Source organism: Lipotes vexillifer, unplaced genomic scaffold, assembly GCF_000442215.2.
Source record: "Lipotes vexillifer unplaced genomic scaffold, Lipotes_vexillifer_v1.1 scaffold204, whole genome shotgun sequence".
NCBI lineage: Eukaryota > Metazoa > Chordata > Mammalia > Artiodactyla > Lipotidae > Lipotes > Lipotes vexillifer.
This window is the reverse complement of record NW_006777418.1, coordinates 1,259,151-1,272,067: the sequence shown is the minus strand read 5'-3', so window position 1 is coordinate 1,272,067 and position 12,917 is coordinate 1,259,151. Positions and strand designations below refer to the sequence as shown.

General features: G+C 40.3%; 1 protein-coding gene across 1 annotated transcript in view; it reads left to right on the top strand.

Annotated features, from left to right (window-relative positions):
* Positions 1-12,917, top strand: part of PCSK5 (proprotein convertase subtilisin/kexin type 5) — a 324,200-nt gene that overhangs the window by 27,116 nt on the left and 284,167 nt on the right. The window contains exon 2 of the mRNA XM_007450986.1: positions 11,165-11,269. Coding sequence (XP_007451048.1) covers positions 11,165-11,269 — 105 coding nt within the window. The remainder of the gene's footprint in view (positions 1-11,164; positions 11,270-12,917) is intronic.

The window sequence follows — 12,917 nt, the reverse complement described above, 5'->3', positions numbered from 1 at the left end:
AAAAAAAAAAAAAAAAAAAAAAAAAAAAAGAAAGAATAAAACGTGTCATTTAAAATTCTATAGAGCTCAGTTTAGCCTCTGTTTACCAGTGTGATAAAATACTGGAAATTACTAATCTGGTTATACTAAATACATTTTTCTAAAAACTTTGTTTTTGGGGAGAGATGGCTTTTGAAATAATTAAGGGGATGAATAAAAGAACAAAACATACCAGTTACATTAGTGCTGAAATCAAATTAATTAGATATTTTCTCATTTAAACGTACTTTAATTAATTAGATAGGAATAACTGAATGGAGATTGCAGAATTCAGAGTAAATTGTTCTATTTCTGCAGAATGAGATGGATGGATTAGAATAGTGGTTGTTCACCTGTAGAATCACTTAGAATGCTTTTTAAAAGAAAATACTCATGCCCTGGCTTTTAACTTAGATCCTTATGTCAGAATCTCTGGGGTGGACATGGGGGGAAATGAACACTTAGTATTTTTTTTTTTTAGCCTCCGTGTTATTCTAATGTTTAGCAAGGGTTGAGAATCATTGAATCTAAAGAGAAAATTTACTGTTCCTGGGGTAATTCTAGAAATGTTGCCACCTATCAAAATAGGTACGATTTTATGTTTGTTTCCATGTAGTATGTGGAAATGCTTTCAAGTTGCAAAAGTGATCAGTAATGAAAGGAGTAATACAGATCTAAATATAGGCTGTGTGTGCTCATTCTCGCTCAGCCTTTCTTAGACTCTTACTTCGTGTGTGTGTGTGTGTGTGTGTGTGTGATGTGTGTCTTATAAGCAGGTGGAATAGTTTAAATATTAAACAATAATTTCGTTTCTCCAGAAATTACTTACAGATGAGTTTTTAAAAGCTCTTGGAAAGAATAACTGACTATAAATAGCAGTAATAAATGTTTTTATCTGAGGAATACAGTACACAGATTATATTACGTTAAGGATATAATTATTCATTTTGGATGAAAATGGATCAAAGAAAATACAAGCCTAATGCCGTTTACAGTTCATTCTTAAATAACTGTTCCAAACATGTTATACGTTGAATGTTAAACCCCATCCTTATCTATAATAGACTAATATGAAAAATTATGTCAGTTCTCTTGGGAGAAATATTCTGATTCAATAGGGAAAATGTAAATATCAAACTTGCCGTTGACACAGTGGGGTTGTCAGAGTCAAGTCAGAATGTTATCTGCATCTTAGCAGGGTCTTTGTCTTGCTCACTCCATCTCCAGTGTCTTTGGATCAGTGCTTGACATAGAGTATGCTCTCGGTAAATAAGTGAATGTCTTGGCAGGCTGTAAATGTATAGAGTAGGATATAGAAAATGGCATTCAATATTCAACAGAAATGTACATTTCTATCATTTACATTTAAGAAATTAAAGTATAGACTGCAGGAGAACCAAATTAAAAAGGACATCTGAGGATTTTTCAGTTGGCCAAGTTCATTCAGCTAAAAATATTTCAGTTTTAAGCTACTTCTAATAGAAATACATTGCCCAGGGAGGTCATGGGATCATGACTCCATCCTGGCTCCACCATACCTAGAGTTGAGCTGTGTTATGTTCTGGGTTCCAAGTTTTCTGGGAAGGCATTATGGATGTTGGCACGTCTAGGGGAAGCAACCTTGCAAAGGCCTGTCACATGAGAAAAAAATGGAAAAACTCGGATGTTCGGCCAAGAACAGGGAAGACCCAGTAGTAGGGACGTGTTGGCTGTCTGGCACGCAGAAGAGGGATGACCCTATTGGGTTTGGCCTCACAAGCTAGAACCAGGAATGAGGAGTGGATTTAGACTAATTATCTGGGAGAACTTCCTAACAAATGGCCTGTCCCAGAAAATGCAGCGCTCTATGTTTAAAGGTTGAAGAATGGATTCCTGCATTCAGCGAGGAAAGGCAGATCAAAATCCTGTCACGGTCTTTTCCAACTCTGATATTCTCTGATTTGCTTCAAGGGAAACTTCCTGTCCTGTGTGAATAGCAGGGTAGACTGTAGGTTTCTCACTTGAACTTGGGAAAATCTGGTGCTCACTCTGTTTTTTCTGTCTTACATTTTCTTGGTGAAATTGCTGTATCCGTTTCTTGCTCGCTTGGGATTTGTAGTCAGGATGTTTTTGATCACCCGCTTTTAAGATGGACTATTGGGACCTAGATTCTGCTATACTCTGCTGATCAGGTAGCTTTAGAATAAAATAATGAGGCCTCATCTTGGTGAGGGCAAAGGAGTGGGATGGGGTGAGGATACTTGAGTGTGCATACTGAATTAAATGTGGTGATAGAAAACCCTTTGAATAAATTTTAAATAAAAAACAAAGTGCTATGACTAGAAAAAGCTTAGATTTTTGAAATCAGACTCAGGCATTTCCTCACTTGGGCATGTTACTTAGCCTCTCCCAGGTTTGGACCATTTCCTTCTCCAGAAAATTAGAATAATTCTCCTTCCTTTGCAGGGTTGTTGGAGAGATTGGAGATAATGTAGGAAAGCATCAGTAAGTGGTACCTGTTGTTATTAGTAGTATTAATTATACGTTGGCTTTGAATAAACAAGCTGCTTACTGGTTCTCTTTTGCTGGGCCAGTTGCTTCATCTTGCTTTTCAGTTTGTTTTGAGGATTAACAAAGTGCTGAGCAGAGTACTGGGCTGATACTAATCACTATTATTATACTGGTATAGCTACTTAGAAATTGATAACTGAATACCGAGAGAGTCCTGAAAATTATGAAGAATAAACAGGCTCCAAATACAAATAGTCTAGTTTCGTTTCCTTTGCTTCTCATGGATGTCTACTGAGATACCAGTTCTACCTAGTATTAGTTTCCTCTTGCTGCCGTATGTAACAAATGATCACACACTTAATGGCTTAGAACAACACAAAATTAGGGCTTCCCTGGTGGCTCAGTGGTTGAGAGTCCGCCTGTCGACGCAGGGATCACGGGTTCGTGCCCCGGTCCGGGAAGATGGGCCCGTGAGCCATGGCCGCTGGGCCTGCGCGTCCGGAGCCTGTGCTCCGCAACGGGAGAGGCCACAACAGTGAGAGGCCCGCGTACCGCATTAGAAAAAAACAAAACAAAAAAACACAAAATTATTATCTTTCAGTTCTGGAGCCAGAGGTCCTAACCTAAAATGAAGGTGTCGTCAGAGTTGCATTCCTTCCAGAAATCCTGGAGGAGCCTCATCTCCTTGCCTTTTCCAGCTTCTAGAAGCCACCAGAATTCCTTGGCTTGTGACCCCTTCCTCCATTTTCAGAGCCAGCAACATAGCATCTTCAAATCTCTGTCTCTCTCTTTTCCTTCTTTTTCTTTCTCCCTCTCCCTCTCCCCATCTCTGATCTCTGTTTCTGTCTCTCTCTGAGCTTCTGCCATCACATCTCTCTGACTTTGCTCTTATAAGGACTCTTGTGATCTCATTGGGCCCACCCGGATAATCCAGGATAATCTCTCCATCTCAAAACCCTTAATTTAATCACAGCTGCAAAGTCCGTTTTGCCATATAGGGTGACATAGTTACAGGTTCCGAGGATCAGGATATGAAAATTTTTAGGGGACCTTTATTCAGCTGTCACATTCCTGCATATCTGAGAAAGTTGCTCTAAAATCATAGAGATTATACACCTTTCCTTGAGCATCCTGATGAAAAAAAAAAAGATTGTAGTTCTTTTGCTCTGAATTCATGTATTCTAATGTCATTCTCTAAAGAGCTGGAGTGATTGACTTGAAACTAAAGTCTAAGGAAGACATTTTTCATGTCATTTGTGGTGTTTTATGGAGTAACATCCAAGATGCTTGGTGCCAGGTATTGTACTTGTTAAGCCTAGAACGCCCCTTGAACTTCAAGGTGGAGGTGTGCCTTAAAGATAATTTCTCACCTAAAGAAGACACTAATGTAAGTTCCTTGGGGTCAGTGGTAGAACAGGAAACAGAGACCAAGTTCCTTGCCCCCCACAGAGGACATGAACGGGCTTTCTCTCACTCTCAAAGATGCTTGTCAACACTTTCTCTTTTGGATCTGCTCAAAGTAGATAGAAATATCCCTAGAAAACATCCCCTCTGTGTACAACTCTTAGGAGCACAGTCTTCTGGGTAATTGTTTTAAATTCATCCTTAGAAACCTTTTATTTTAAACATCTTTTAGAGTAGTTGAGAACATATACTCTGGAGTTAGGCTGCCCAGAATCAACCTGAGCTTGGCCCTTCTCTGTGTGGCCCTAGGCAAGTTCTTAAACTTTGTGAGCTTCTGCTTCCGTGCATATAAAATGGAAATCGTGATACCTACTTCGTATGGTTGTGAGGACACAGTGCAATGATGCTGGGCACTTAGTTTGTACTTTATAAATATTAGCAATTCATCAGATTCTGCAGTGAGTTGCCTTCTAATTTAATATTTAATAAATTCAACAGCCTTGTTATAAATATCACGTTTGTTCAGTGATTCCAATAGGTCATTGAGTATGATGAAATAAGAGAGAAGAATACAAACGCAGACTTTGGTGATTAGGTGGTTGTTGGTAGTAAATTCTTAATTTTCAGATATGTTTACATGTAATAATGTCATTCATTCATTCAACATTTATTAAGTATAAAGTGTATGTTATATGTTAATGTTGTATCACAGAAAGGGTTATAAAGAGATTTGCAAGAAGCCTTCCCTAAGGTTTAAAGACATGCTCACTGCTGCTTTGATTTCCTGAAGATCAGGGACCATTCATTCATTCATTCATTCTGACATTTATTGGGTATGCCTGGCACTGTTAATAGGAGCTAAGTCTAATTCAGCAGTGAATAAAACAAAAATTCCTGACCTATGGAGCTAACATTCTAGTAGGGGAAAACCAGCAATAAACGGGACAAATAAAGAGAATATATAATACGTTAAGCGGTGATAAATGTGAAGGGGAGAAACAAATCAGGGAAGGGGCAGTGGGGTATGCTGGAGACAGCAATTTCAAATTGGGTGGTCAGTTGGGTGGAAATCTTCCCTGAGAAGAGAGCATTTGAGCAAACACCTGAAAGCAGAGAGGATGTGAGTTACGGAGATTTCTAGAAGGACATTCTGGGCAGAGGAAAAGCAGGTGCAAAGGCCCTGAAGTTGGAGTATTCTTGGTGACTTTGGGGAAAGCAATCATGGCCACCTTCTCTTTGATTCTCCTTTGAATGTTATAGAGTCTGAAATACAGAAGGCAAATAATTACAATGGTTTTAATATTCTCAGGGAAGTACAAATGAGGCATCACGGTCAAATTTTAACGAAGGGAAATCAGTATATCCAGGCAGTGTTTCTGTAGCTCTCTGTCTGAATGGAATTTAGCAAGCAGGAGTTTCAAACATTAACTCCTGGATGTTGGAGACTGATCGGCAAGAACAATTGTCTTGGTTCCTCCCCACCTCACCTGAGAAGGTGGGGGGATATCTGAGCTGAAGAGCCCCAGGTCACTGGGTCCTCGCGTTTCCCAATCTCTGAATCATTCTACAGATGGGAAAGGGAACCAGAGATCAGTAGAGGAGATATAACTTTTGAACTCGCCATTATTGTGGTATAATTGATATATTCCCCATCGCAGCCACTTTTGTGTAAGATTGGAAGAGTGTTGACAAATGTACATACCCGGGGTTGTGCTGATAAATACTAAACAAGTGACTGATCAGGGAAGAAAGAAGCCCTAATTTGTAGCCTTTGCCAATTTTTCCTGATGTGTTAAACACTTCCATCATTGTTGATGTCAAGTCAGCAATGTGATGTCCCTGAAGAGGGTGTTGGGAAAAGATGCAGTTGGATCTGGCAAGCCTGCAATGAGCTGGTTCCAACGTGCCGGAGCACTTACCACTGATGGAATTACCACCACAGTCATGAGATAGAACATTTCCCAAACTCAAAAGTTTCTCCAGGCTTTCCCCAAGGTTATCACTGATCTGTTTGCTGTCATGATAGAGTAACTGTCCTAGAACTTCTTACCAGTGGAATCATACAGTGTATCCTCTTTGTGTCAGCATGCTGTTTTGACCTTCATCCATGTAGCTGCATGCGTCAGAGTTTTGTTCCTTTTTATTGCTGGGCATTCCATTCTATAAATATACCACAATTGATTTATCCATTCACTTGTTGATAGACATTTGCATTATTTCCAGTTTGGGGCTGTTATTAAGAAAGCTGCTATAAGCATTTGTGTATGAGTTTTGTTTGGAAATAGGTTTTCATTTCTCTTGGGTAAATACTGTAAATGAAATGGCTGGGTCATGAGGAGGATGTATGTTTCATAAGAAATTACCAAATGATTTTCCAAAGATGTTGAACCATTTTCTACTCCCGCTAGCAACGTATGAGAGTTCTGATGCTCCATAATCTCATTAAAAATGGGTATTGTCTACCTTTTAAATTTTAGCCATTTTGGTGTGTGTATAGTGCTACTATGATTTTAATTTGCATTTGAGCATCTTTTTACATGCTTATTGGCCATTTGTATATCTTTTGTGAAATGTCTATTCAAACTTTGGCCCATTAAAAAAATTTTATTTGTAGGCTGATAGCAAATAACTTTTCGAAAAGGAGTACAGAATTTGGGGAAATCTGTAAGTTGGACAGGGCAGGAGGGAAAACAAGACAAACAAGCAGCCTGAGAGAGCTGACAGGTTCATCGAGGTGTGGCCACAGTGCTTTTATTCAATGAGTTAGATAAAGCATGTAGACTAGTTCCCGGCACAGAATAAATGTTGATATTATTATTATTAACTTTAAAATTATATTATTAAATAATATTAAATATTACTATTTACTTTAACAGCAAAGGGAAGCCACTCAAGGATTTGAAGCTGGCGTATGAACTATGACAGTCAAATGTACATTTATAACCTTATCCTGGCTACTGTATAGGAAGACTTGAGAGAGGAGATTGGTGTGAATGGCTGTGAGAAGCCAAGAAGCCAGTGTAGTCATCTAACAGGATGTTAGAGCAGACACAGTGGGTCATCCGTAGCCTGTGGCTCAGTGGTGCCTGTAGCCCATGACTCAAAAGGTACATACCTTTGAGGATCTCTAAATTGTGCAAGATTGTATATATATAAAGCTACTTTTTCAGAAATTCTCATCTGTCCAGTTTGGAATATTCAGGGGAGCCAACTACTGAATCCACTGCTTGGTCTGCTGTGGAAGGCATTCAGTATTGACTATTAAATAGCTTGGAGTATCAGGAGGGCCAAGTTTTCAGAAAAGGCCCCCAAAGCCACCCCACAGCATGGGCCTCCACCAGAGCTGCTGCTTCTGCCTCAGTGAGGAAGCTGAGGAAGGAGGAAGCTACCCTATGATGCCCCTGTAGTTCTTCTAAAATCTCTTAGCAACTGACTGACAAAACGGGATGTGCAAATGAATGCCCAGAAAGCTAGCAACCAGGTACTAAGACCTTTAGCCACAGCCACCACTAAACATGTAAATGCCTCCAAGAGCATGCCTCACGATGCCACAGTCTGCCTTTGATTGGTAGAACCTTAAACACATTCAGAACCCTGGCTGCATAGAATTTAGCTCTGCAGTATAGGAAGGCTCACTAGAAGGATGTCGGAATGCGTCTTCTGAGCCCATCGACGGGATGCACCATGAAACTTAACTAAATTCACCCCGATGCTAGGCATTCAACAAAGGTTTACATTTTACCACCTCACAATACCAGCTGTGTACATTCGGGCACTACCAGAGCCTCAATAGCCTCCTTTATCAAGTTGGAGGTAATAATATTTGTCTTCAGAAGCTCTTGAGGAGATGAAGTTAAATATAATAACATGCGGAAGAACAGCAAGATGCTTGGCACGTGGCAGGCATTCTGTAATTGAGGCATCAGCTAATCAGTGAACACCATTCCATAACCCTATAGAGGAAACAGAATCCCTGAAAGATGGAGTTTAAATAGAGTGTACTGCTAAAGAGATTTAATGGCCCAAATAGAAGTGGCCCTTGTATCAGTCCCATGGAATTGGGGGAGCGTATTTGCCCCTGGAAAAGTAGGTGGGATTTGTGTGTGTGCTATTTCACGTGTTCATTTGTATTATTTTTTTCATTTTTGGTTAGTTTAATTTAAAAAAATAATGCAGCCACATAAATAATGAAAAGAAAATCCCCCTTTTCCAGTTTGTCAAGTTTCCTTCTTGAAATATCCTGTGCATATAAGCACACACATCATCTAGAGTCTTCCTTTTTTCTCCCCCCAAAATTGGGTCATATTATATGCCTCTTTTGCACCTGTATTTATTTATTTATTTATTTATCCACTACCTTGGAGACAATCCATTTCAGTTCATATAGAACCAATCACCTATTGATGGCAGCTAGTTGTTTGCATTCTTTTGCTTTTACAAAATTTGCTCTAACTAACATCCGTTCTTTTACGTAAATGACTATACATATAGAATCAATTTTAAGAAGTGGAAAGGCTAGGTCAAAGGTTAAGAACTGTGTGTAATTTTATTAATATTGCCAAATGGCTCTCCAAACACTTGTACCATGGTACGCTCTTTACTGATCCTGTATGAGCTGCATTTGTGCCAATATCCTTGCCAACAGTGTATCATCAACCCTTTCGATTTTTGCCAGTGAAATAAGGGAAGTGAAATAAGGGAGGTGATACCAGGGCAGATTAAGAGGAATCCTGCCAAGAGACAGAGGTGAGGGATTAATTAGAGGATAGGAGGTGAGGGAAGGTAGGATTTGAATATAAATTTAGAAGGGAAACTCATAACCTTCTGCTACTTACTATGTGCTAGACAGTGACTTGACTAGGCAGTGTACCTACTATTACATTCAATCCTTATCACCACACTAACCCATAAACACTATTATCCCCCATTAGACTCTGACGCCCAGTCTCTGTCCACTGTACCTCCTGTGTCCTTATTTCACAGTTGAGGAAACCAAGGCCCAAAGAGGTTAAGTGATGTATCCAAAATCCCAGAGCAAGTGAAGTCAGGACAAGGGTTCCACTTTCCAGCTCCGTGTACACTGCATTAGGCCAGCGTTCTGGTGTGTACCATTGAAGCCACAAAGGATCTGAATATTTCTTCAGGGTGTATCTCATCCACAGTTTGAGTTTAATAGTTGAGTTGAATTCAGTCATTTCCTATAGTCAAAGAGGTTCCGTAATAGTTGAGTGGACATGATCTTAAACATACTGGCACTTTTCACGTTGATAAAAAGTTCTTCCTCAGAGATTCTCTGTTCCTTTCCACAAAAACAACTGTATTTACTCAAGGAGCATTCTTTTTTTTTTTTCTGCGGTACGCGGGCCTCTCACTGTTGTGGCCTCTCCCGTTGCGGAGCACAGGCTCCAGACGCGCAGGCTCAGCAGCCATGGCTCATGGGCCCAGCCGCTCTGCGGCATGTGGGATCTTCCCGGACCGGGGCACAAACCCGTGTCCCCTGCATTGGCAGGCGGACTCTCAACCACTGCGCCACCAGGGAAGCCCCCAAGGAGCATTCTTGACAGAAACTACATGAGGTGAAAGCTCTAAGCTACTTGGGATTTTAAGATTTCTGATAGAGGATTATGCAGCCCTTCCTGGATTCTACCCCTACTCCTCTGGAATTTTAAAGTTGGCCTGTAAAACCCTCCTTGAAACACCCGTGGAGACTGGGAGTGGCACCTGTGCCCTCTTCCTCATTGTTTTCTACTGCTTCAGAGTCCAGAATCATTGAGATTAGGGTTTCAGCTAGGATTGCCTCATTTCCTACTTGTTTTCAGAGTCCAGGATCTCTTCTGTGTATATCTGGGCAGTTCCATTTGAATCAGAAATGGGAGACTTCAGACATTCAAATTTAATGAAGATAAGAAACATTCAATTAGAGCATGAAGTCCCAGTGAGGAGATGACTCTTAAATGGCACAGAAATTTGGTTGATCATCCTTATTGGAAGGGCGGGACGATGATTGAGAATGTGATGAAAAGATGGGAATAAAAAGTAAACCTTTTATCTGAAAAAATTAAGCTGGGGCAATGACTTTTTTCTCTTTTTTTTATTAATTAAGAAGGCCTAACTTTTGAATTGTCCTAATTGGAAAACATCTTGATGGTGGTCATTCCTTTAGGGTAGAGCAATGGCTCTGGAGGAATAGCCCTAAATGTTATTTGCCCAAGGCGAGTAAAGTGTCAGTGGTAAAGAATGGAATTTGACAGCTGTAGTGATCTGAGAAATGAACTGGCTTGAAGTCCAATTTTATAGATAATGAAACTGAGACATAGTAAGTATATGCGATTTAGCTAAGAAGGCACTTCTGGTGACCGTCAGCCGAAACTAGAACCAAGCTCTCCTGCCTTAGCTCATTGTATGGTTTAATTTCCATTATGTGATCCACATTTTACAATCTGCTGAAAGAATATGATTGTTTGGAATTGTGTTAGTTTGTTTTCTTAGAATGGACAGGGATTTATTTTTACAGCTATCCTAAACAGACCTGTTTTTAACTAAAGAAAGGGGTGCATAAATGAGAATACTAATTTGTTAAAGAAATGGTTAAGGTAAAGTCGATTGAACTATTGTCACACAGGAAGCTTAGCTGATAGGTAGGACGTGTGATCTTTGTTTTGTTTTAGAAATTGCCATTCATTCCACTTTTAGTTTTGCAACACATGAATAAGAGCTATGTATTTATACTGTCTACTGAAGTCAGGAAACAAACTAAGTAGTGTTTTCTTTGCGAATGATCAATTGCTTAGGACTTGTTTCAAATTAATGATATAAATAATCTAACAAGGTCTTTCATTGTACGCTTCTCGGAGCAAACAAAATGCGATGTGTTTTTATAACCAGATAGCTATTTGATATTTGTTTCTCTTTCATACATTTGGATATAGATTGATATAGAATTACTTAAAATGCTGCATATAAATTAAACACTAAAAGGGAGATATGGAGGGCCCAAGCTGCCCCATTATAATCTTTAGTTCCACGGTCACCGCCTCAAGGACACTCCATTTCATATCACATGTCTTTCTTTTGAAAAGTGATCACCAAGGTTCAAGTAACATTTAAGCATGGCCAGCAGCTGCATAATTTATGGACCTTTTCCTTTTTTTTTTTTTTTTGCTTTTGTGTTCTTATTTTAATGAAAAACCAGGAAAACAGAAGACTTTTCATACGTTAACTCTCTTATATCCTTTCCCTCCTGCCTTTGCAGATCGGGGCCCTGAAGGATTACTACCACTTCTATCACAGCAGGACGATTAAAAGGTCAGTTCTCTCAAGCAGAGGAACACACAGTTTCATTTCAATGGAACCAAAGGTAAGAAGAACCAGTTGGGTGGGGACCAAGAGGCAGAGCTTCTGCATTTTTCATTGGTAACATCACACTAGGAACTGGTGACCAGCACGAAAGCTTACATTTCAAGAGCTGTCATACTATCCTTTGGTCCAGTATCTTTGCTTCCTCTTGAGACCAAAAATAGGCAGTGGCTTGATTTTTTATTGAAGTGCCCTTATCATCCCAGTTGTAGAACAGCCCAGGGGTATCAGAAGTAGGAGTTGTCATGGAGAAATGAGAAGGAGTGTGTGTGGGGACAGATAGGGGTGGATTCAGAAGTATTGAAGTCTTAAGAAGACCATACCATCTGCCTATTTGCATACAGATCTGAGGTTCTATCTGAGCTCTGTAGAGCTCAGATAGGAGTCTCTTCCAGAACCCTTAGGTCAGGCCTCAGGTCACCACGAATCCTTGTAGTTTCAACGGGCATTAATAGAGCCATGCCACTGGTGGCCCAGGGACTAGACCATGGCCTAGACCATGTCTGAGACAGGAGGGATTCTGAGCACAGAAGGGACAGAAGCTGGCTGTGCTCCTCTTGGAAGCTCAACAGGGATCTTTCTTACACATTGTCTTGACCCCAATTGTTTTGGGTTGTACAGAAAGCATACTTCCAGGAGAACCTAGAAGGAGATATGTCATGTCTAGTTTCTCCCAATCCATTTTGGAGAGGCAGGACAGCTTTGAAATGGGAGATAGGAAGCTGGAGGGTGTAAGGGGCAAACAGGCTAATAACTGGCAACTAAAACTCTGAGGATGAGATAACCCTCTGTCCTTATTAAGTTGGAGGAAGGGATTGACTCTGACAGAGAACTGCTTGGCCTCCCAGATGTGACGAGTAAAGAGGGAGAGAGGACAGCAGTACCAGCCTGCCCTGGTTCCTCTGTGGATTCACTGTTTGTTATTTACTGATCAGGAAGGGTTGTCTTTTCCTCATTGTGGTTTGGGTTTATCATATGAGCTCATTTTCAAATAAATTGGTCAACAAGTCTCTACCAGTGAGCATGGCAGTCTCACCTAGAGATTCCTCGAAAATGATATTCCTTATTAAAGCAAAAAGGTCCATGTTTGAATTAATATGCAAATCAGTTTGGCCCTTTGGAGTCCTGTCCTTGGTTATGTGCCACAGTTCTCCTTGTTTAATTTTTGTCTGGAATATTATCACACAGTGTTCATGATTGTGAAATTGTATCTTGGTGGTTAGAAAAAGCACGTTTGTTGTAGGGCCCAATTTTCTGTGGATCATAGGAACATCCCCTGATACTTAACACTCCGGCAGCCTGTGGATTATATGTATATTTTCCCTTTATCTCTATTCAGAATTAAATGTTACTGGAAAAGCAATCTGTTAGGATGTTCTTGAATTAGCGAACTTTTCGAAGCAAAGTCACGTTTTTCATCTGTTAATGCTTTCCAAGCTTTCTTGAACTTTGGTAATTTAAATGATTTTAATTTCAGACCTCATGTGCATAGTCCATGTGAATTTTTTTTTTTTTTTGTGGTACGCGGGCCTCTCACTGTTGTGGCCTCTCCCGTCGTGGAGCACAGGCTCCGGACGCGCAGGCTCGGCAGCCATGGCTCACGGGCCCAGCCGCTCCGCGGCATGTGGGATCTTCCCGGACCGGGGCAC